This window comes from Falco rusticolus, chromosome 3 (assembly GCF_015220075.1).
Source record: "Falco rusticolus isolate bFalRus1 chromosome 3, bFalRus1.pri, whole genome shotgun sequence".
Taxonomy (NCBI): Eukaryota; Metazoa; Chordata; class Aves; order Falconiformes; family Falconidae; genus Falco; species Falco rusticolus.
The window spans coordinates 62,470,055-62,494,965 of NC_051189.1; the positions used below are offsets into that span (position 1 = coordinate 62,470,055).

General features: G+C 40.9%; 1 protein-coding gene and 1 long non-coding RNA gene across 3 annotated transcripts; both read left to right on the plus strand.

Annotated features, from left to right (window-relative positions):
* The first annotated feature begins 23 nt into the window (after positions 1 to 23).
* RNMT (RNA guanine-7 methyltransferase) lies at positions 24 to 20,073 on the plus strand. 2 transcript variants are annotated; one of them, XM_037378816.1, is made up of 11 exons: positions 24 to 114; positions 1,780 to 2,053; positions 4,305 to 4,437; positions 5,688 to 5,810; positions 7,117 to 7,232; positions 9,211 to 9,392; positions 10,000 to 10,164; positions 11,307 to 11,424; positions 13,767 to 13,868; positions 16,293 to 16,326; positions 18,217 to 20,073. In XM_037378816.1, exons 2-11 carry the CDS (start codon positions 1,796 to 1,798, stop codon positions 18,252 to 18,254), a joined length of 1,269 nt encoding a protein of 422 aa, XP_037234713.1. In that variant the 5' UTR covers positions 24 to 114; positions 1,780 to 1,795; the 3' UTR covers positions 18,255 to 20,073. The 2 variants fall into 2 exon arrangements, with proteins under 2 accessions (XP_037234713.1, XP_037234714.1); XM_037378817.1 differs by lacking the exon at positions 24 to 114 and adding an exon at positions 407 to 780.
* Positions 20,074 to 20,919: 846 nt separating this feature from the next.
* LOC119145646 lies at positions 20,920 to 23,492 on the plus strand. The gene is made up of 2 exons (XR_005103471.1): positions 20,920 to 21,272; positions 22,526 to 23,492. It is a non-coding gene; the product is annotated as an uncharacterized LOC119145646 (long non-coding RNA).
* Positions 23,493 to 24,911: the final 1,419 nt, after the last annotated feature.

Here is a 24,911-nt window from a genome sequence, read left to right on the forward strand (position 1 = left end):
CGTCGCGCAGCCCCGCGTTCGCCCCGCTCCTCCCCCGGACGTGACGCCGTCGCCCTCGCCGCCGCGCGCCGGGGTCGTCACTTCCGCAAACAGGATGGCGGAGCGCTGGGCTGGGTGAGTGCCGCGCGCCGCCCGGCCGGCCGGCGACGGGGCCGCGAGGCGCGGAGCCGGCCGGGCGGCGCGGGACGCGCGAGGCGGCGGCCGGCGGGAGGTGGGCGGGGCGCGGCCCGCCGCGCGCGGGAGGCAGGCCCTGAGCCCTCGGCCTCGCGGGCGGCCGGTGGGGGGGCGGGGCCGAGGCGAGGGGGGGGGCGGTGCGCGCGGGGGCCGCCGCGCCGCGCCACCGGCCGGCGCCAATCGCTGGGGCCGCGCCGGGGCTGCTGGGCGGGGGCGGTGGCGGTGGCGCGCGCTCTGCCCCGCTGCTGAGGCGGGCCGGGCCGCGGCGGGTGCTTGGGAAACCGCCCCGGGCAGCGGCCTGACCGCGGGGCCGGTGCCCGCCGCGGGGTCGATGCCCGCCGGCGGCGGGACGCGCTCCCTCCCGTTGCGCGGCCCCCTGTGACGCAGCTGACAGCCTTCGGGGCCCGGGCCGTTGGCGGCAGCCGCCGCTGCGGCCTGTCGCCTCTGCGCGTCCGACTCCATGGGCCGCGCGCGCAGCCCCGTCGCCGTCCCGCCGGCGCTGGGGGCTCCCCAGCTGTTCTCCCGAAGGAGCTGCCCCGGGCACCTGGCTGCCGTCGCTGTGGTGAAATTCTGAGCGTTGCTACATTTAGGCTGTAAAAGCATCTGGTAAACTGCTGGGGACAGCCGGGTGGGGATGAGGGAGGGTGCGCTGCCTCTTTGTAAGTGCCTTGGGTGCTGTACCGTGGTGGAAAAATCGTGTCCGTAAGGCATGCTTCGAGGCCATCTGTTCCGAGGAGAGCTGTTCGGCATCTCCGTATAGCGGCCTTCTTAATGAACGCGTTTTAGCCCTCATTAGGAGACCCGAGCCTGGATATGGTGGAACGTGGGTGTTTTCTGTTAGCCTGGAATAGGCCGCTGCTTTAGGAAAGGAGTTGCCAAGCTCTCCTGTCCTGTGCCTTATTAAAAAGCCTTTGCCCTGCTTCCTGATGGTGACAAGAAGGCTGTGATGTGCTGGAGACTAAATGAGCTTTGTAGCAGTGATTTGCAGTCCTTCAGGCTGCGTACGTATTTGTGAAGTGGAGATAAAAAAAAATCAGGTAGAGCTGAAGATGCCTCGTGTTAGTGAAGCTTGAGGCATAGTGGATATTCTTGGCAAACTTGAAAATCCACAACTGATAGGAAAATGTGCTCTTAAAACCACCTTGATTTTCTTGTTTTTGAGAACTTCCATTTGAAAACTTGCGTTTGAAAACATATCAGGTTAAATAATGAATTTACTAAGTCAAGGAACTCTTGTCAGCTTGTGTTTCTAAGCATAAATTGGTAGGTTACTTTTAATGGGGAGGGGGAAAGGGAGTTTATAGGCTGAAAACCAGTAACACGTTGCAGTTGAATCAATAAAGATAAATCTTTACTCTTCACATCTGAGTCTTTCTTATCTTAATTTGATCTTATTATAATGAGAGTACTTGGAAATTTTGCATATTTTATTGTGCTGTGTTTATTAAATAACTAGTCAAATTTGAAGTCTAGATGATGTTTAGGGCAAAGGCATGTTATTTTTATAATGCCACTATTAGTATTGAAAGTCAGGACTGTAACCACAAGTAAGTGAAATTGAACATTGAACATAGTTGTTTTTTGTTCCCCCCCCGCCCCCTGCAGATTTTGATTCTGATCAATGGACAAGGAGACTAACCTGTCAGAAATGGCTGATTTAACCAAGACAGAAGAACAAGAAGTAGAGAAGAGTTTGGATGAAGAAGTGGAGAAAACACCTCACACTTTAGAGGCAGATTCTGGTGTTGGTTGGGAAGGTGATAGTTCAACTTCAGGTACAGTGCACTCCACTGAAAATGAAAAAGAAGTTGTTAGTGATAATCAGGATGGCAGAGCAAAAAGGAAGAATTTAGATCCTGAAGATGAACCTCCTAAGAAAGTAAGTAGTGAGTATCGTTTATTTTGAGCTATGTTCAAATCCTTGTTTCAAAGTCTTAGCTCAAGAAAAGATTGAAAGTATTTATGGTAAACATGTGAACCAGCATGAAATGCCAATTGTCAAAGTTTGTGGCTAGCTTCCTAGCAAAATGACAGGTGCAGAAGTTATGTTGGGCTAAATGGAAGAGAAAGAGGGCTAGTAATTAGAATGTCAAGAAAACTGATCTCAGCATGTTCTTAGTCTAATGCTGAGACTTAACATTCCATCTCTATTTGGTAGCAATCTGGTAGTGTAGTGTAGGATTTACTGCTGTTAGTCCAAGTCCCATATCTTGAGTTCATGTGTTTTGTATGTTGTTATCCTGTTGTGTATGTTGTTATTCCTAACCTAACTAGGTTAGGAAGAGGTTCTGCCTTAAGATGTTTGTCCTTCAATTTCCTCAACAAAGTATTATGTAATTTAGAAAACTCTACAAACTGCATCCTCTGTGATACAATTTCAGTGTGATTTGTTAGCAAAGTAAAGACTGAAAGGTTCACAGGTGTTGGTTTGTTTTTTTTAAGACTGCAAGAGTAGCAAAAAATACTTGTCCTTTTAACTGGGAGGGTGAAAAGGGTAATGTTTTATATGATGCTGTCCCTCACTGTGTATGAGCTTGCAGAATCTGATGCTAAAATCCAGTCTAATTTTGACCTTTTGGGATATTTAAGTATAGTTTGAAAATGTCTTTGACCTATTGTTTTGTTTCTCTGTTCAGAGTATTTCCAGCATGTTGATTTATGCCAAGCAATTAGGTAAAATAAAGGATGCACTTTGTTGTGATAGAAACAGTATTAACCCTTTCATCTTTTCAATAAGGTAGTTCTTCGATAAGGTTTAAGTGGACAAGAATTACATTGGTTTTGTCTAGCTTAAGGTGATTGCATTGAATGCAGCTGCCACCATTTAGATGTTATAGCTGATGGCTGTTCACAACTGTGCTTGCGGCAGTTGTGACACATTAATGGATGGCATGAATGTGTCCCCCACACTTGTCAAAGTCAGCTGTTCTAGCTTATGTCACCTTCAGTGGCCATTCAAGGAGCCATCTGTGCTTACCCTAAAAAAGCCTAGAAATGGTCAAAATATTTTTTAGTATCAGTCTGTCGAGCATGGTAATAAACAGATGAATGGGGTCATAGAGATTCCAAGCAAGTATGTCTTGTATTCATTCTGAAAGTTACCAAAATTATATGAAACACTGAAGAATTCATGTAGTGTACTGAGGTCAGTCAGACCTTTTCCCTTGAAGAACTGCTATTTGAATAGTAAGATATCGGGATTTTGACTTTTGTAGTCAGCTGTGGGGAATGCTTTTAATTACCTTGTGAATTCATACTGGCTGGGGTTTTGTGGCATGTTAGTGGGTTTTAACAGAGAATCCTTCTTTCTAGTTCATACTGTTATTTCAAACACTTCTGTACCTCACCGACTTTGTGTTGTTTCTCCATTTTCTGTTACTTTGATTTTATGTATAATTTATTTCAATTTCATGTATATAATTGAAGATTATTTTCAAAGTAAAGAAGTGTTAGGAGTGTAATATCTGGATGTAGACTGCTTCTCTGGGTCACATGGGACAGAAATCTCTTGAAGTATTTACAGTTACAGCTAAAACAGGGACATTTCTGTTGCTAACTCTTTAGCATTAAATGGGATATGTTGTCAGGTCATTACACTTATTCCTTTACCATGGTCTCTGGCAGTGGGATCATCCACTTAGGGCTTTGTGCAACATCAGCTAGTTGGCATTTTGGTTAAACTGGCAGTTCATACACTTCTGTTAGATCTAAGCACTGAATTTCTGAAACAGGATTTTTAAAGAAGCTTAAAGTTCCTTGGGGAGGAACATCCCTCTCTTCAATCCTAGGCTTAAGGGGAATGGAACTGATTCTTTGAGAGTGGTCCAGTATTAGAGAACTGAAATTAAGTATTCTGTGAAGGAAAGATGCTGGGCATCATCTGTCAGAAATTACTTGGAACAACTGAAAAGGGGATTGACTTTTTAAGGGAGTTATCTCTGTGATAATTGAAGTACTGATATCAGTACCAGGACAGATACGGGAAATGTTTATATATACATAATAATGGTGCTCTTCATAGTATTACTTGTTTACTTTCTTAAGTCCTTAAAGTGAACACATCTTGATTAAATGAAAAAGTAACAAAAATAATTCACTGCTTGAGTCTATTCCTTCCCTTGTTTCTACAGCATGAGGTGGGCCATGGGCAAGCTGTAGCTGCACATTATAATGAACTTCAAGAAGTTGGATTGGAAAAACGTAGCCAATCTCGCATATTCTACCTCCGAAACTTTAATAACTGGACAAAGAGCGTCCTCATTGGTAAGCTTCCTTAATTGGTCACTTCAGACTTTTAACTAATTTTAAGTTTTAAAGATCAACTGACCTGAAAACTAGAAAAAGTTCATACTGGAAACTCTTCTTCTTCCTGAGATTTTTAAAGAGAAAGTTACACCTTTAAATCACGAAGAAGCAATCTGTTCTTGTTAGATTGAGCTGTTCTTGTTATTTAAATCTACCTCAAATAATTTCTTAGCCATTTTCCCAAAGCAGTTTGTCCTCAGGTCTTGATTAAGCAGTTCTGCAGGGAACTTGAAACACGTAAATATTTTCTGTATTACCCATAGTTAACAGTTTAAAAGATGAAAAACTAGAGGATGTAGTGTTTTAAGAATCAACAGCTTTTTATAAAAGGCAAAGTCTGCTGTCCACAAATCAATTCCAAAGTGCGGGTGCAAACAAAGAAAAGAATTACTGGCACAGCAGCACAGATTCATGAAGAGGGATCTGTGCCAGGACATATTGACACATTTATCTTAGCATGCTGCTTTTTATTGTGTTTTATCAGTGCAGTTAGAAGCAGTGTTTAGGTTTATATAAAGCCATTCCTGAAGCCTTTCAGTCATGATGAATCTCAGTAGTGTGGTTTACAGCAGTTGTATCAAAACTTCTTTCCTTTGTCTTACTGTGAAGAAAAGTTGCTAACATGCTGATACATGCTGATATGTTTTTCACAATATGCTAACATCAGTCAGAGCAGAAATTATGTATATTTATATGTAGGGTAAAACCACAGCAAATAAGTAGCAATGTTACTGCAAGGCCTAGGAGAGTGATTGGAAAACTATGCATTTTTGTAATGTGACTACAAAGAAGTGTTGTGGCTGATGTATTTAATTGGCTTTTACTCTTCTGCAAAAGGCTTTCTCGTACTTATAACGTCTGCCTTCATTATAAGGGTAATGAAAGGGAACTGTGGTTGTTTAGTGATGTGCAGTTTTGCCTTTGTCTGCCAGTGAAACAGTTCAGAGCTCCAGACATATTGCATGCAAAGCACATTAAGCGCAGAAAATACTAATTATCTTCTCCATAGTTTTAAAAGTTTACGGTTCCTTTTGTCATTAGTGGTTTCTAGAAAAAAGAGATTTAAGTCTGTGATGTTAAGAAGACTTATAGGTAAGGTCATTCCTGAGGTGTATTAAAATTCTCAAAATCTGGTGGTCCTTTAGGCTTCTCTGTAAAATCTAAGTGAACTACAGAGACCTGTACATGCATTCTCTTTATTTTTCTAGGTGAATTTATAGACCGAGTACGACGGAAAAAGAATGATATAACTGTTTTGGATCTAGGATGTGGCAAAGGTGGAGATCTACTGAAATGGAAAAAAGGCAGAATTAAAAAACTTGTCTGTACGGGTAAGAAGACACAACAACTTTCCAGGGAAAGTACATCAGTGTTTTGTGGGAAAGCCAAGCATGTCTCCAGTCTTATTATTTTTTCAGTAAGCCCAAGAATGTAGTGATACACCTGCCAAAAAGTCTTTGATGTCTTCAGGTTAAAGGACAAAAAACTTGATTGCCAGCATAAATATAAGAACCACTGATTTTCCATGTGATCAGCTTTCAGTTCAACTCGTGAATAAAAACTAGTATCACTGAAAAAATACACAATTGTCACAGATTGTCTTAGGCAAAATGTAGCACTGGGAAAAAGACCGACGTTTTGTATTATGTGCGTTTTCTCCCACATCTAATCTCGTGTTGTATTTTTTTAACTGTTCTAAAAGCACACAGAGAAAAGTTCCATTTAAAAAAACAAATAAACCCCACGGTGTTGTGACAAAAAATGTTCTTTGGTATTACAGTCAACTAAAGATTTTCAGACTCGGGGGAAGGAGCTGAAACTGATTAAAGAAATCTTTTGTTTAAACAGTTTGCTTAGGTGTTGGGAGGGAGATGCCATCTTCCCTTTTCCCCAAAAGTGTCCCAAGGAAAATCAGACAAAATATTACTTAACTTCAAATTTAGTTATATACTAAAATTTCATAAAATTCTTTTAGTGGGAATTATTCTGGGTGTTGTACATTTTACAGTTCTTTCTTGCCTTTTTCAGTTGGCAGTCTTCAAATGCAGTTGATTTAGTCACGAAGTTTTTACGTAAATTTATTGCATATTGTTAGTTTTAAAATTTGTGCAAACTTAGTGAAAATGTCTGAGAGGAACAGTCTTAAGAAGAAGAAACTTTAGCATGATGCAGTATAACAGCATATAGCAGAAATAATTGCGTTTCAGCATCTTGTATATTTTTAAGAAGATTAAGAGCTTTCAGTACTGTTGGAGAAACTCTGGGAACTGAATTTTACTAATGCATACTAGACACTTAATGCTGACAGCACTTAGTATCTGTCACCTAGTATCCATCACTTGTAATTTTGGAGGCTTGCTTTGTACTTTTGAGCATGGGAGCTTTCTAAAACCTTCATGTTGCAATTTTTGTATTGAAGTAAAGACTGAAAGTGGTGGAGTTATAAGCCCAAACTCTTTCTGCAAGTTAAATTCCTTTTCTGCAAATTGGCAGTAAGTGTTTGGTCTCCTCAATGTGTAATTGAAGATCAACTTTTATCCCTATCATAATGGATCTGCTGTTTTCCAGTAACCATTCAATTTTTCTTGCCTGGGGAGCATTTTAGACACTTTTTTTTAAATACTCTCTCCATATTAGATATTGCAGACATTTCTGTGCAACAGTGCAAGCAGCGATACGAAGACATGAAGGCCCGATGTCGTTATAATGAGCATATTTTTGATGCAGAATTTATACAAGCAGATAGTACTAAGGTACAGTTCCTATGCTTTCTCATATTTTTGAGATTTAACGTCCTTTTGTTAAGCAAGTACTGGAGGTGATGGTGGTGCTGTAATAGTTTGGGTGTGTATATTTTTAAGATCAGATTGTTGTACTATCAGGAGAATCAGCCGTATCAGTTACTGAAAAGATGTGTAAGACGTAAATGTATTTCGTTATTGTTTTGCAGTGTAACGTTCTTGAAGCCTGTCTTTTCCAGGTAATAAATCTGGTGCTTTCAGTTTCTTTTGCTTGACAAAGGGAAGGAAGTGACTACTTACATCTGGATTTCTGGGAGCCAGCATGGGATGTTGGAAACTATCTTGATGAATGTATTTTTATACTGGAATGAATAGGGGATGTTTTCTGATTTGATTTGTACATTTTGCTTATACCAGTATTTTTGTTCTACTGCCATTTTAATTACTGTCGTACATACCTTCAAAACTTACATGATAGAGTAGATATCTTAGACTGTCTGGAGGCAATGGTGAATACATTGCCGAAGATTTGGAGACAATTTTGTAACCAGCACTGCTTTTGCTTCCTAGAAATGCAGGCTGAGAGTGCTCTGCTGATGCAGGTTGCGGGACGGAGCCAATGTAGTTCCAGCATATCTGTTGAAAGGCTGAACCTGTTCTTCCCAGTCTTGCAGGGAGAATTGTTTGCTAGAATTATTGGTTGCCTCTTCTGAGGAATACAGCCTCATGCAGGTTCCAGGTCATCTCTTTTGGCTCAAAATTACAGTGGGAGAGAGAGTAAAGAGCCTTGGCTGGGAAAGAAAGGGATATTTTCATGTTGCTATTACAGCTCAGACTTACACGCATATATATTTCCTGTTGCATGCTCTGCTCTGTCTGTCCGTGCACACAGAAGTTCATCTTCCTGACTTTGTATCTCTATCATCTATGTTGTATATAGTGCAAAATCTCATTCTCACAGCTTGTCTAATTCCACGCACCTCTGTTTCTCAGTTTCCTGTATCTTTGTCAAAAAGTGGAGGGGGAGTAATTGAACAGATAAACTTGCCATGGGTATATGAAGTGTCCATTTTTGTCTATCTGCATACAGAACGTTGACAGTATGTGGCATGAACTAGTAGAGTCTGGGAGTGAGTGGGTGGATGGGAAGTCTGGGAGAGAAGAGAAACTTGGGTAGAGCTGTTAAGCATGAAATATTTTTAAGTATGGAATGCATGTCACGGGCCTTGGGGAAAATTTGTGTGCTCCAGCGTTACTTATGGTAAGTACTAGCATTGTATAAAAGAAGCCTGATGAAGATGAGTTAGAGAACTGCTCAGTACAGGGTCAAACTGGCAAGCTTTAACCTGACAAATATCAAGGGTGCCAACTTCTTCTGAGTTACTGCTTACTTGGTCTGGGATGGGGAAGGAGTATGCTGGTACTCATGTACGTACATGTGTGAGAATACAGACAAATAAAACTTGGTGGGCAGTGCAAATTGCCATATTTAAAACAACCCATCCTCCTCTCAATTATATGTTTAATGGGTCATTTCTCATTACAGAGACTTAGTAAACTGAAAATTTGTTTTAATGCAATAATTATTGCAATTTATTGCAATAATTATTGCAATAATGCAATAATATATTTAGCTGTTTCCAGCTAAATAGTGGCCAGTTATAAACATTCAGCAGTAAAATATCTCTGGAAACTATCAGGTAACTAACTTTGGGTTCTGACCTTTCAGGTGTAGTGGTGTTAACTGATGACATGAAATGTGTCTGTGTATTCTTCTGTTCCCAGATATCGTGTAAAGTTTTTTGTGTAGCAGAGGACTTTTTTTTCCACTCTTACTTTTCGTCTTCTTGTTGAACTTCTGAAGGAATGCGAGCTGAAAGGAAAGACTTCAAAGAATTACACGTGTAGCATACTTATTGCAGGGTTTAAGTGAATCATTCTTGTTTCTGTAGCTTTTGTTACAAATTTTTTTCTTTTTAATCTATTTCAGGATCTCTTGTCTTCCAAATACAATGATTCAGATATGCGCTTTGACATTTGCAGCTGTCAATTTGTTTACCATTACTCATTTGAGACATATGAGCAGGCTGATATGATGCTTAAAAATGCTTGTGGGAACCTCTCCCCTGGAGGGTATTTCATTGGCACAACTCCAAATAGCTTTGAACTTGTGTAAGTACCTTTGTATTCTATTAGTCTTTCAAAAGTCTGTGAAGCATAGTTATGTGGTAGTCATTCTTACAGTGCTCCGATACATTTGTGCAAAAAAAAAAAGCAAATTTTTTGCAACAAGTTTGGATTCTAGTCAGGAAAATCTCACTCTTGAATGTCAAACAGGTAAATCTGTGCAGATCCTCGTCTGTTGTACCCATGGCCTTTCTGGTATTGGGTATAGATCTTCATACATAAACCCTCTGTAGTGACTTCAGTAGTGGCAAAATAGCCACAGCCTGGGGAGTAACTGTCAGGATTTTGCTGTGTTTGTTCCAGGAAGCCTGGCTTGTCCATGTACGCTGTGTCTGGGCTAACGCTTGATTTTTCTAGCTCCATTTAGTCTTTGGCATGTTGTATGGGAATGTTAAAGTGTTAAAACCTAGTATGCTGCTTCTCTTCCTTTCATTGTTTTGTTGCCTTATTAGGTAAGGGAGGTGGGAAACTACAGAGATTACTGAATGCTGTGGTACTGGGAGAAATGCTTTCAGGCCTCTTATGCATAGTTTTCTCTGCCTTTTAAATTTAAAACTGGTCGTTTACTGTTTGTTTATATCTCATTTTGTAGGAAGCGACTTGAAGCTTCAGAAACAAATTCATTTGGGAATGAGGTATACAATGTAAAATTTGAAAAGAAGGGAGAATATCCCCTGTTTGGCTGCAAGTATGATTTCCACTTAGAAGAAGTGGTTGATGTCCCTGAGTTCTTGGTTTACTTTCCATTACTGGAAGAGTAAGTTAAATTTGAGTTCATTATACAATGAAAGGTGTGAAATATAATAAGCATTTGTTTAGTTTGTGCATTATAGCATAATTCTTGCAGAAAATTATATTTTGGTTTTCTTTTTCATATGTTTCAGTCTTTTTTTGTTGTTGCTCCAAATGCAGAAGTTTCATGCATTTCCATCCACAACTGTAATCTGTCCATTGCACTCAGTTGAAGGTGCTCTGGTCAGAAGCTGGGAAGACTTAAACTAGGTCTCACAAGAATGTCTGCATCTGATATATTCAATCTGTCAGCAAACCTCTAGTGCTGTTGACTTTTTCTTCTTTGATCTTAACTTTTTTGGAGGTTTCATTCTACCTTTCTGTAGTCATTCAGCAAGCAGACTTGTGTACCCTCTTCATCATGGTGCCCCTTGTCTTCTCCAACTTTCTTTGGATGCTTGTAGGATTTTTCCTACAACTTACTTTTTTTTCCCCTCTAAATCTTCTGTGAGCATATATTTTGCTGTTACCTCTGTGTGAATTCAGATCTGCCTTTCTCAGCCTGTCTTTGGAGATGCAGACAAATGTTTCCATGTTGGGGTTTTTCCTGCTCTTCAAGCTCAGTATGGTTGTTAAACCATATTAAGCTTCCCCTTCAAACCTGTATATTTTCTCACACTTCATTTTTAGGTCTTTATGAAAAATACCAGCATCTGTCACTGACACCTGTAACTTCAGTGTTGTAGGACCAGGGTGTATACATATAATTGACATGTAATGCACTAGATCTGGTAGAAAGAGGTTCTGTAAGTATATCCATAATACCTGATGTGACAGGATGGTGATGCTGCGGGGAAAATGGTGTAGTCTGTCTGGAAGTTCAAATGGAACTTACTTCTGTGTGTTGGGAAAAAGAGACATTTTTCCTATGAAAATTTCTGTAAACTACTTGTGTAGATTGTTGTTGTCCTAATTAAAAAAAGTACAGTGTGTGGTGGTAGTGCAGGTTTTTTTCATCTGAAATGTCTTTACTAAAAGAAATGAATTCTAGAAAGAGTGTAATCCTAGTGAATACCAGAAGGTGTCACTGTGGCTTAAAATTTTTCCTTTGGAAAGAAAACTACAATAATTTTGTGGCTTCCCTAATTAAGCTTATTATTTTGACAGAATGGCAAAGAAGCACGGTATGAAATTAGTCTACAAAATGACATTTCGGGAATTCTATGAAGAAAAAATCAAGAACGAGGAGCATAAAATGCTGTTAAGGAGAATGCAGGCCTTGGAGGTAAATATGGAGTTAACTTATTTCATTTAAGTAGCATTTTACATCTTGTTAGTTATTTGTGCAATAATTGAAATTCCTGTTGTGACCATTGTGCGATTAATTAAGGCCTGCCAATAGAAGAACTAAACTCCTTTGGCTGAAAGTGCAGCTGTGGTGGGTTAACCCTGACTGGCTGGCAGACCCCCACCAACCTGCTCGCTTGTTCCCTTTTCCAAACAGGATGGAGGGAGAAAATAAGGAAAAAATATGTGTGTCAGGATAAAGATAGGGAGTATTGCTTAGCAATTACTGTTACGAACAAAACAGGCTAAACTCGGAGAAGATAAATTTATTACTGGAAAAAAAAAAGGGTAGGAAGGTGAGAAACAAAGACAACCTAGAAACACTTTTGCCCTACCCACTGCTTGTTTCTGAGCTCAACTTTACTCCCTTACGTTTGACCTTTATACCTCTTCTCCCTGCCCTACAACTCGGGGGGGGGAATGGAGGTTTGGTCAGTCCATAACACTTTGCCTCTCCTTCCTCCTCACACTTTCCCCCTCCTGCTCCAGCATGGGTCCCTTCAATGAGATACAGTCCTTTGCAAACCACTCCAGTATGCGTTCTCTCCATGTGGTACAGTCCTTCGGATGCAGACTGCTCCAGCATGGGTTGGTTCCTCACGGGGTTGCAGGACCTGCCAGGAAACCTGCTCCTGGCTGGGCTCCTCTCCATGGGCCACAGCTCTGTGCCAGGAGCTTAGTCCTGCGTGGGCTCTCCATGGGCTGCAGCTTCCTTTAGGGCATGTCCACCTGCTGCAGCACGGGGCCCTCTGTGGGCTGCAGTGTGGGTGTCAGCTCCACTGTGGTCCTCCATGGGCTGCAGCAGGACAACTTGCATTGCCATGGTCTTCTCCAGGTGCTGCCCGGGAGTCTCCTTTCTGGGGTTTGGAGCTTCCTCCCCCTCCTTCTTCTCTGGTCTTGGTGTCTGCAGGGTTGTTTCACATTTTTCCTCACTCCCCTCTCACAGCTGTTGTGCAGGTTTTGTTGAGCTTTCTTAACTATGCTTTCCCAGAGGCACTGCATTGTGGCTGAGGGGCTCAGCAGTGCACTGTGGTGGCTCTGTTGGGGTGGTGGAACTGGCTGTGTCCCACATGGGACAGCCCCAGCCCCTCCTTAGAGGCTGCCTCTGCAGCTCCCCCCCACTGCCAGCACCTAGGCACCAGCACCTAATAAAGTGATTCAATTTGGTAGATAAAATTTAAACTTTGAGGCAAGTTTTTGTTAAGTAGTAAGCAGAAACACAAGAATCCTGCCTAGTGTCACACAATGGTAACCATAATCCATTTCTCCTTCAGCAGAGAGACACTGAAAGCGCTATCTTTGTGCAAGGTATATTGATTGAAAAGACAGAAAGTAATCTTTGTAGGAATGGAAGGACAGGCTGTGTTTGTAGAAGAAAATGGTACTTAACTGTAGCTGAGCTTGTGGTTTTGCCCAATGCTTTTGCTTTCTCATACTCAGACTTTTATCCTAGATGAATTTAGCAGCTTCAGAGCAGCTTTTCAGTGCTCTCTCTGAGGCTTTGGCTTTACTTACAATTCTCTGTGCTTCCCTGCTCCCTCAAACAGTAGAACTTTTCAGCATATAACTATAAAGTCAAGTATCTGGTGACTTACTAAACAGAGTCACATGGGTGCAAGTGCACTTGATAGTCCTTGTTGACTCTGAAGGTGACAGTGTTTTTTATGGGCTCATATTGCCAGTAGCATGGTGACACAGCCTTTGACATATCAGCTTTGTCCTTAGAAAAGGGACAGTTGTCTTAAATTGGTGGCCACTTATGATGGGGACTGAATTGTTAAGTGCAGACCGTTATGAAGTAAGTGGGATCCTTAATAAGTATATATTAGTTTTGGAGAATCGGTTGTATACTTCTCTTGCAGCTTCTGTGTGTTTACTGAAGCATTTTAAGCATTCTGCTTGAAATCTTACAGTTGCTCGCTTCTTAGTATTCAGCTTAAGAGATGCTGGTTTGTTCAGTTGCTGTTGTAAAAGAGGGTATATCTAGGTAATACCCGTAATCAGCTGTACACAGAGGGTAATTTTTGTAGTTATTCTGTTTCCCCTGTTTTGGAGACGTAAAAGTTAATTTGTAAATCCTAGGTGTCAGATTTTCTGGGAAGTAGGGAATGTCAGACCTGATCCTGTAGATGCTGTAAAGGAGAGATCTAAATTTAAGGTACTCTTAATTATTACTGACCTCTGTTCTGGGCTGTCCTGTGAAAAATACTTGACTGATGTGATTAATGTATCTTACTATGCAATTAATATTTATTTTCTTGTTTTTTCTGTGTTTTCCAGCCATATTCTACATTTGGTGATTCTAGGCTTGTTTCTGATAAACCTGATGATTATGAGCACGCCAAAGAGTTCATCAAAGATGGCAAGGCAAAGTTACCATTGGTAAGTTCCTTCTTACTTTACTAGAGCAAATGGTGTCTAAAATTGAGGGTCCCGGTCTTTTAGACATGTGGTGCATTCTTCATTTCAGCTGCAATGAAATTGGTATGAATGTATCTCTGCATGTGAAAAATCATAGAGCTGCAGGGCTGAGGAATTCCTAATCAATACCCCATTCTCAAGGAATCAAATTCACTTAATGTGGTAGCTATTGAGAAATTTGTAACTATGCCAAAGGCAAGGGATATTTTGCCATCTTCCTTGGCAGCTGTTCTAACATAACTCTTTTTAATTTGGAGAGTTTTCTTAGAGTTCTGGATTTTCAGACTACCAATTTGAAGCTTCAGTTTTCTTCTTCTAATCCTCTGACAGGAGAGTTCAAAACTTTCTTCATGATACTGTATGTGTTTGAAATCTTAAATGCACTTTTTCTGTTGACTTTTTGGGTGAGGAAGATCCAGCTCCCTTCTTAGCTGACTTTATTAAAGTTCTGTAAATGCTATTTTTTAAAATATACTGTACCATCTTTATTTTAACAGAGGTCCTAGAATTAGACTAGTCCTATGTGCATAAAATTAAATCAATGTATTTTCCACCCGAGACTTTATTAAGTATGATATTCTGTTCATATTCTGAATGAAAAGAAACTATTTGCAATGATAGTAATTTTACTTTGTACAAAACTTAGTCTGCTATCCTATTGCATTATTCATTTCTCCCGTTTCGGCAGTTTGATTTATGACTTCAGAAATAGAATAATATTGAACCATCGTTAATGTAGATCATACTAGATTTTAGATCAGTGGTCCAATTAAACATGTTTTTTCTGCTTGTCTTCTAATGCACATGCTACCTTTCTGAGCTTGCAGTCTTTCTTATGTTTTTATGAAGGATTTTTTTTCTTCCGTTGTCCTAGCAGTACATGACTATGTTGGAGTTGTCTGCAGCTTTTCATTCCTTTGTATTAGTTTCAGAGTTGGGTGCATGATGGACAGGAGCCTGCACAGCTGCTGTTCCTGGGAGGCAAGCAGCAGGACAGGCAATGTCTACTGTCATTTTTCCCCAGGAACTGCTGCCGTTTGGGTCTTGCCTCTTCTGTACCCAGGCTAGCTATTCAGGGTAGCATACAGCTGTGTTTGCTTTGGTCTGTGCATTTGGAGAGTCAGGCTGGATGGAAACCTTGCAAAGGCTTAGTTTAACCTAACCATTCATGTGGAATGGTTCCTGATAAGGGATGTTGGCTCTTCCAGTCTGAACTTTAGGTCTTTTTTTGTATGTTGAGGCTCCTTGACAAGAGAGAACCAAAACTGGAGACTAGTTTGAGTAAATATTGTGGTTTTAGTAAAATCATTTGCAGTTACTGATAGATGGCATCCTATTTCATTGTCATAGATGTAGCATGAGGCTGGTCAGCTTGAAGTTTTTCCACTTGGATTTTTCTTTTTTTAATCATTAGTTTATATACCGTTCGTGTTCTGAATTCTTGAAGGTGTATTCCTTTTACTGTGTATATAAAAATCCTACATCAAGAGGGAAAATAAATTTGTTCTCTGTATTTGAAATCTAAAAATTTTAAAAATAAACCCGCTACTTTTAAGAAAAGCTTAAGAACGTGAGAATAGTCAAGTCAGACCAGAGGCATCTTTTGCTAGGTGCTTTGTAACCTGTCAGAGAAGAAAATCTGCTTGAAAAAGCCTTTTTTTCACTAGCATTTTATAAGATTAATGCTTTGGTCAGGATTGGTCAGTGGGTAACATAAGGGCTAAATCATGCCCCCATGGAAAGGGGATGGAGTGGGCAGAGCAGAAAACCAGCTTGTTGTTGCCTCACGCTTCTTAATTGGTAGGGTAAATGGTCGCAGCTTTATACTTGTGCACTGGCCCAGCTGTCATCCAAAGGCTGAACTAGGGGTAGATTTCCTAGGCCGTGAGGCACTTTTTTTTCACAGCGTGAGCTGGGTTGGCAAGTAGAATTTTTGTGGGCTGCAGGGTGGTGTCACGTGGAGGCAGGTAGTAGTATTCTTCCTGGGGATGGTGACAGCACTGCGGTATAGGGCCTGGTCTTGACTTCCACAAGTCTTGGGCATCTTGGGCTGGGCAGCGGCTTGAGCCAGGTCAAGTCACACTGATGTGTGGTAATGGGCCCAGTGTGCTCTGCATTGCAGAGGAGTCCAGCCCAACAGACTGTTGGCCTGTTCTCTTACACTTGTGTAGTTTAGGTGTGTTCCATTTGCTACCATCATAGTTATTGGAGTTATAATTATTTGTGGTCTACAGGAATGCTGCTCTTGACCCTGAATAGCCAGCTCGTGTGGGTGGTTAGATGTTGGTCTGTGAAAGATTAATTATCCTGAGTTAAATTGGTGTTTTATTGTTTCCTCACTTCTTGTTGAAACCGTGTTTTTGGGTTTTTTTTGTCCCCTTCTAGGGAACCTTGAGTAAATCTGAATGGGAAGCAACAAGTAAGTACTGTTTTGAAAACTCAGTATTGACTGAATCACTGCTATGGAAAGTGTGTAAAATAGCCTGTTCGTTATGGAAGAAAATCCACATTTTAAATATAACAAGATTTTATTATTTGTGTCATTCAGATGCCTATGTATAGGTTTTGTAGTGCACACATCTCAAGAAATTGGGAGGGAAATGCATAAAATGGCTTGAAATTTTGCTTTATGTAGCTTCTGGCGCGCAAACTTTTGGGCTAAAATAGTTTGGGAAAGCCTTACTTAAGATGTATGAAGAGAGGATGCCCAATGTTAAAGGATTACTTAGCTAGTGTTAGAGGATTAAATACTACACTTCTGTTTGGTACACTTGGATATCATACTGTTATCAGTCAATTGGAAAACAAACTCCACTTGGGACATACATTAATCAGAAATAATACAAATCTGTTTTGGGAAGACAGGGATGAAGCTTTACTCTTTGCCTATAGTGATATATTTCAGGAAGAAGCAATTAAAGCATTGATGGTGAAGGGGTGTTTGAATGTTTTACAAAGAGAGGAGAATAAATTCAGTGCCTTGCACACTGAAAAGGATACACTGTTGTTAAATATGTTCTGAAATGTTGTGAGCATGTGCCATGGAAAACTTTTACCATCTTTCTTTTCCAACGTTGAGTTTAATAAAATTCAGATACAAGGCACTGAGAATTCTAGGCGTAAAAATTCCTGGAGAGATAGTTACTTAATTCTGTGTAACTGCAGCCAACCACCCATTTTCAGTTTTGCAGACCAGTGTACTGGTTGCATTAGTGGTCTAAAAACAAATGAAAAATGCTGTTCAATTAATGAATAAAAACATCTTTAGTTAAGCTGTTTGCTTTCTTAAATTATTACCTAATTTTTAAGGGTATGAATCATAAAGCAGACATTAATTCCAGCAATGTAGAAGTATTATGTAAACTGTTGATCTAACTGAGGGGGTTTTTATACCTTTAAAAGTTCAGTGATGACTGTGCAAAGTAGTCTGTTTCTAGTAGTTCAGAGAGATACGGAGTACGGAGCAGTTAGGGTAGAAGTACAGCTTGCTTGTTACATGGAACTTCATTTTATTGCTGAGGAATGTATGATAGGCTTGTCTTGAAAGATTTGCAATGTAGCTATGGCACATCACCCGTTAAGATAAAAGTTGAGTTCAAGTGGAAAATCATAAATGTTTAATTAGACTCATGGTCTCAAGAAAGTGGTTTAACTTACCTGTCTGGTATGAAGTATAAGAACATCTGGCACAGGTGGCATTGATTACGTGCCAAATAAGAGTTTCCCAAGGGTGATGGTGTGGACTGTATGCATATCCATTTTTAGAATCGTACTGTTTTGGAGTTGAGAAAATGCCATAATTTCTTCTTTGTCTGTGATAATTTTAAGAGCAAAATTAATAACTTTGTACCATGAGTTTATTAACTTTTTAATTAAAAATGAAGTTGATAATTTTGCCCTTGATTGTCCATTACTGCATGTGTGAAGGAATCTGTAAACTTTGTTGTATATGACTTTTTATGCACCAGTAGATGTTCATTATGTGTAGAATGGATGGCAGAGTAATTTGTGAATTCCATTCACCTTTCAGTAATACTGTTAACTGAAGTTAGTGTTGCATATCAGCAACCATATCAGCAATATTTAAGATACTTTGCTTTTGTGCATTGTTAGCTCCATTGTGGAAACACGTCTAAAACCATGCTGGAATTGAATACTAGATTCACTCATTGGGAAACCGTAGCATTTCTTATGATTTCAGTAATCGGCTAACAGGTTGTTTGGGCAGAATATCAACCTGTTTACCTTTTGAAAACTTAATTGAGTCAGAGGAAGCTGAAACTTTGAATGCTCTAATTTTATTTTTTAGGTATTTACTTGGTGTTTGCATTTGAGAAGCAACTGTGAAACTTAACGGATTAAATTCTTCACTTCTGGATGCAGCAAGAAGAGATCATATCCATGTGCAAGTTGGAATGGTCAGAAATCCATTGTGGCAACTATTTTTTTATTTTTTATTTTTTAATTATCAGAAGTGTGCGGGACACTACCAAAAACTAGAGCAAGCTCATGATTCTGAGTTACATTGCCTGTCTGTGACAGATGGACTTGTGTGTGTATATATAAGAAAGATTCTGAACCAGTCTTTTTAAGCATTTGTAAGCAATCTGCATGCTCTCAAAACTCATGGTTGGAACTTGACACAACTTTGTTAGAAACAAATGCTTTGTTAGTAGAAGTATGTTTGTGATTACAAGCCTGACCCTGCACTTTCTGAAATTGATGGAAATATGACTGTTGACTTTGATGGTGCAGTATGAGGGCCTAAATATTGTACTTGGTTAACTAATTCATAATGAGATATATTCAGACATATAGGGTATGTCTACATTGCATGCAGAGCTAAGTGGCAAATAATACCTGAGTCAGTTTGAGTACCTTTGTGCTGTGCTCAAGCCTGCAGTGTAAATCTACCTTAATGGTATTCCAGGTGTAGTTTACATGGTGAAGTCCCATGATGTTCTTGTTTTTCATGCTTGCTAATATGTAGTGTCACTTTATGGTGCTTTCAAGATTAAACGAGTTTGTTCTGTACAAAACTGCTCTGAAAAAACTGAATTTCTAAAGTTTTAAATCTCTACATTGTTTTTCCAAATAAGACTGTAGTAATCAATAATAGCTGGAACAGGAACTTAGATTGCTGAGTGTTTTCTACTTTATTAAAGACTCTCCTGACTTTTTGGTAGTTTAAATGTCTCCTGAAACTTACTAGACAGATCTTAGGCTATGTTTCTTACTTGTTTCATAAAATTCCAAATAGGCTCAGCAGAAGGATGAACTGTTGGTGGTAATGGGGACCTCACTACAGTCCTTAAGGCATTAGGAACGTGGCCATGTACTGGATCATGAACCAAAAGGGGAGCCTGTATAACATCTAGGGATACCAGAAGTTCACTCGCGAACTGTGGGAGGGCTGTGACTGTGTGTATATACCCTGGTACATGTGGATAACAGTCCCCAAATTAGAGACAAATGTTTTGTTTGGGAGTGTAATCTAATGACACTAATAGGCAAAACAGTGCCTACCTACCATCTTAACTGCCCATCAGTCCCTTGGAGCTCGCTTAGGGATTTCTGACATGGTGTTTGCTCTGCTTTCCACATGATGGTAGCCACCCACTACTGAGAGGGTGTGAATACTTCATGTTTTTTCTCTCCCTTCTTGGGCTAACAGTAACTGGCGGCTGCTGGTGGCTGGTATAGTTTACGTAGAGATGATATGATGAAATGTTGATGGTACATGAGCATTATGAAAAATTACAATAGATCTGGAAAGAACACTTCTGTTACAGAGTTAAGCATTCAAAGTATTGAGTTAGTAGTTGAATTGCCTTCCCCCTATAATTAGGTCATACTCTTTCCTCCATGACTCCTGATTTTTAGTTTTATTTTATTGTGTAGAACACCTGTAGCCTTTGCCAAAGCAGTAAAATGACAGTCAGTTCTGCTGCTGTATTTAAGAAAACAAAACTTTCTTGTCTGCTAGAATTAGTACTTGTGAAAGTAGCTGAAAAATGCCAACAGTTTAGAAGTGCTGAAATGTTTCATTTAAATTTGTGTGCATCAAAACTAGTTTTGTTAGTTTTCTTGTGTCAAATTTCATTTGAAAGTACATTGTTATGCTATTTTTGGAAGAAATCAGAATAATAAAAGGAGGGGAAATACAGTGGAGTGTCTTTCCTCTTTTAAGCAAATCTCAACATTTCAAAGAATCGCATAATGATTGTGGTTGGAAGTGACCTCTGGAGATCATCTGATCCAACCCCGTGCTCAAGCAGGTTCACATAGAGCTGGTGGCCCAGGACCGCGTCCAGAAGGCTTTTGAAATCCCCAAGGATGGAGATTTTCACAGCCACCCTGGGCAACCCACTGCCCTGGTTTTGGCTGGGATAGAGTTAATTTTCTTAGTAGTTGGTACAGTGCTGTGTTTTGGATTTGGTGTGAGGATAATGTTGATAACACACTGATGCTTTAGTTGTTGCTAAGTAGCGCTTACTCTAAATGAAGGATTTTTAAGTTTCCCATGCTAGTGAGGAGGTGCACAAGAAACCAGGAGGGAGCAGAGCCAGGACAGCTGACCTGAACTAGCCAAAGGGGTAGTCCATACCGTAGAACATCATGCTTAGTACATGTACTGGGGGGAGTTGGCTGGGGTCTGCCAATCGCTGCTTGGGGACTGGCAGGCATTGGTCAGCAGGTGGTGAGCAATTGTACTGTGAATCAGTTAGGGTTTTTTTTCTTTGGGTTTTATTCCTCTCTCGTATCTCTTTTTCCTTACATTTGTTGTTACTATTATATTTTTATTTCAATTATTAAATTGTTCTTACCTCAACGCACAAGTTTTACCTTTTTCCCTGATTCCCCTCTCCCTATCCCGCTGGGGGCAGTGAGCTAGCAGCTGCGTGGTACTTGATTGCTGGCTGGAGTTAAACCACAACGTGCCTGCCAGTGCTTGTCACCCTCACAGTACAAAAGTGTTTCCTGATGTTCAGAGGGAACCTGCTGTGTTTCAGTGTGTGCCCTTGCCTCTGGCCCTTCACTGGACACCACAGAAAAGAGCCTGGCTCTGTCTTTATACCCTCCCTTCGTGTATTTGTACACAATGATAAGATTACCACCCTGAGCTTTTTCTTCTCCAGGTTAAACAGCCCCAGCTCTCTCAGCTTTTCTTCATATGAGAGAGGCTCCATGAGTTTGAACATGATTTGATCCAGTATTGAGCTCTGGAGTACACTGTTAGCCAGTGGCTTCCAACTAGACTTTGTTCGACTGATCACCACTCTGGGACCGGCTGCTCAGCCAGTTTGCAATCCCCCTCGCTGTCTGCTCATCCAAGATGGTGTTAAAAGCCTTCCTGAAGTCAGGGTAAGACTATATTCACTGCTCTCCCCTCATCTACCAAGCCAGTCATTTATTTCATCATGGAAGTTTATCCAATTGGTCAAGCATGACTTCCCCTCGATGAATCTGTGCCGACTACTTCTAATGGTTTTCTTGTCCTTCATGTGCCTGGAAATCATTTCCAGTATCTGTTCAATCACCTCATCGAGGTGAAGTTGACCATACTGTAGTTTACTGCATCCTTCTTGCTCTTCTTCAAGATAGGAGTGGCATTTGCTTTCCTCCAGTCTTTGGGCACTTCTCCCAGTTGCCATGAATATTCAAAGATTATTGAGTGTGGCCTCATAATGGTACCTGCCAACTCCCTCTGCACTCACGGGTGCATCCCATCAGGGTCCATGATCAGGTATTCCCTGACCTGATCTTTAACCAAGAACACATTTTCCTTGTTCCAACCTTTCCCTCTGGTCTCTGGGCCTGGGATTCCTTGAAAGCCAGTCTTTTAGCAAGTAAAGCTTTACTTTAGCAAGTAAAGACAGAAGCTAAGAAGGCATTTGGGACCTCAGCCTTTTCCATGTTCTGTGTCACCAGTGCCCCTGCCTCATTCAGCACTGGGTCCACATTTTTCCCAGTCTTCTTTTTGTCACCTATGTACTTAGAGAAGCCCTTCTTGCTTTTGAAATCTCTGGCCTGATTCAATTCCAGTTGGGCTTTTGGCTTTCCTAACTGCGTATCTGCGTGCTTGCACAGTGTTGCTATATTCCTAGCAAGTTACCTGCCCATGCTTTCACCCTCTGTATGCTTCCTTCTTGTGTTTGAATTTTGCCAGGAGATCATTCATTTTTCATATATGCAGGCTCCCTGGTATTTTTGCCTGACTTCCTAATTGTTGGGGTGGGCCATTTGAGCTTGGAGGAGGTGATCCTTGAATATTAACCAGCTTTCTCAGGCCCCTCTTCGCTCCAGGGCCTTATCCCATTAGACTCTACCAAGCAGATCTTCGTGAGGCCAACATACACTTTCCTGAAGTCCAGCGTTGCACTTGCTTTTTGCCCTGCTCCATCAGCTCACGATCCCGAACTCAAATATCTCATGGCCACTTCAGCCAAGGTGGCCTTTGACCTTCATATCCCCAACAAGCCTCTTGTTGTTGGTGAGATGAGGTCCAGCAGAGCACCTCTCCTTGTTGGTTCCCAATCACTGGGGTCAGGAAGTCATCATCAGTGCTCTTCAGGAACCTCCTGAATTGTTTATATCCTGCTGTGTTGTCCCTACAGCAGATAACTGAGGACCAGGGCCTGCAAGAGTGAAGCTGCTTCTGGCTGGCTGTAGAGAGCCTCAAGTCACACACCAGCCCTTTCTATTAAGATGGATTTTTCAGTGCTCGTGAAAAATGCATTTGCGGAGGTAAGGAAGACTTGTTAAAAAAAAAAAATGGTACTTGGCTAACAGTGGTAATTTGTCCTAATGTTTTATCTCATCTTCACTTCTGGAGGAAGCAGCTATATATTTTGTTTCCTTGTCCTGTAGCTGAGGTTATGAGGCAATGAAGTTGTGCAAGTGCTGTTAGCATAGGTAATTGTTCCTTGTGGGGTTTAGGATATTCTGCAATCTTACAGCAAAAACAATGAAATGAAATACTGTATTTGTGCAAGAAATGTGTCACGCTTCAGTACATTACTGTTACATCAGTGCTGTGTTGTATGAATTTGCTTTTGTGAAATATACACCAGTGTGGTAGAAATTGCTGCAAAGCACTTAAGCATGTGTTGTGTTCCGTGCATAAGGAGGCATGTTACCTGGTAGAATGATTTGATTGACATAAGAAGCTAAGCTGCTGCAAATCTTACATGTACTACTGTTACAACATTTGAATAGATTAATTTACATAATGAACATCTCAGTCCTTTGACTAAAAGTGTTTTCCTTTGAGTCATAGTCTATTTAATAGAGCACTCTCTCTTCTAATACCTGTTTTTATTAAACAGAGTAATTATATGCTGTATTCTAACTGCTAAACTGTGTTTGTAAAGACTTTGAAAACAGTTAATTTAGGGAACATTAAGCTGGGTAGCAGTAAATTTAAAACATCTGCAGAGTAATCAAGGGGCTGGTAATAAATCCACTTTTGCAATCCACTTATTGCCAAAGTAATAATGCTTCTGGGGGGAGCAATGTCTTGTCTCATATCAAGTAGGATTAACAGTAGTCTTGTAATCTCAGTTCCCAGTGTTGCTTGCGTGCTACAAATGAGAGTTTCTGTCTCTACAGAAGTGAGGGAACGGACATCTGTATTGTTACTTATGAATGCAAATGAGCATCCTGATTTTTCAGAACTGTGAAGTGCAAAAATCAGGTCATTTAAGTGCCATAGGACATGGCGGCAAGTGTTTGAGTTGTTTTTGAAGAAACCTCATTTGAGATTTAAAGAAAAAGTCTGAAATCTGAATCTGTCTGCTGATGACATGAATACCATGCACTGAACTAAAAACTGTTAATGTAGTTTAGTTTTTTGCAGCCTCAGTGTGTAGTGTTTTACATGGATGTGCTAGTGCTGGTGAAATGACTTTCTCTTAACCTCCCTTCCAGCATACCATCACCATCATAGATTTATCTACTGCCTTGAATGTTTCTGTTACTTAGAGAACAGATGTAAGGCAGAACAAAGCTAACACCAGACCCTGGCAGTGTGCCCTGGGGGCCAGGAAGGCCAAAGGGATCCTGGGGGGCATGAGGAGGAACATGGCCAGCAGGTGGAGGGAGGTGATCCTGCCCCTCTGCTCTGTCCTGGTGAGGCCGCACCTGGAGCGCTGTGTCCAGTGCTGGGCTCCCCAGTTCAGGAGAGACAGGGAACCACTGGGGAGCACCCAGCGGAGGTCTGCCAAGGGGATGATGAGGGGACTGGAGCATCTCCCTTGTGAGGACAGGCTGGGAGAGCTGGGCCTGTTCCACCTGGGGAAGAGAAGACTGAGAGGGGGTCTCATCAATGTCTACAAATATTGTAAGGGCAAGTGTCAAGAGGATGGGGCCAGGCTCTTTTCAGCAGTGCCCAGTGACAGGACAAGGGACAACGGGCACAAACTGCAGCACAGGCAGCTCCATCTGAATATGAGAAAGGACTTCTTTACCCTGAGGGTGACAGAGCAGGGGCACAGGCTGCCCAGAGAGGCTGTGGAGTCTCCTTCTCTGGAGACATTCAAACCCTGCCTGGACACGATCCTGTGCAACCTGCTGTAGGTGACCCTGCTTTAGCAGGGGTTGGACTGGGTGAATTGCAGGGTTCCCTTCCAGTCCTGACCATCCTGTGATTCTGTGATAAATTAAGTTCTGAGATGTCAAAGGTTTTCCAATGGTGTATAAATGCTATTTTAATGGAAGCTGTCATTCCTCCTTCATTTTATTAAATCTGGTTCTCAACATTGTTTTTTTATTCACTTTAGTGTATCTCCCAGCAACTGAAATTAACTTTCAGGGTAAGGTGTTTGAACATTTAAGGTCTGACTGTGCTTTTAATAGTTGAAGCCCAAGGAAAGGATATTCTTTTAGTTCATAGACCGTATTGTTTTAATAGCTTTGTAGGAGTTGTGCTCTCTGAGTCTTAACAGTCTTGTCTGAATTTATGTAAGTTGTGTTTCTGACACAATCTGATAGAATGATGTTCTT

Excerpts from the sequence above, each read along its gene's own strand:
- RNMT (XM_037378816.1), top strand. The coding sequence starts at position 1,796 with ATGGACAAGGAGACTAACCTGTCAGAAATGGCTGATTTAACCAAGACA. Across the intron at positions 7,233-9,210 it reads TACAAGCAGATAGTACTAAG|GATCTCTTGTCTTCCAAATA; the intron begins GTACAGTTCCTA and ends AATCTATTTCAG. Across the intron at positions 9,393-9,999 it reads CCAAATAGCTTTGAACTTGT|GAAGCGACTTGAAGCTTCAG; the intron begins GTAAGTACCTTT and ends CTCATTTTGTAG.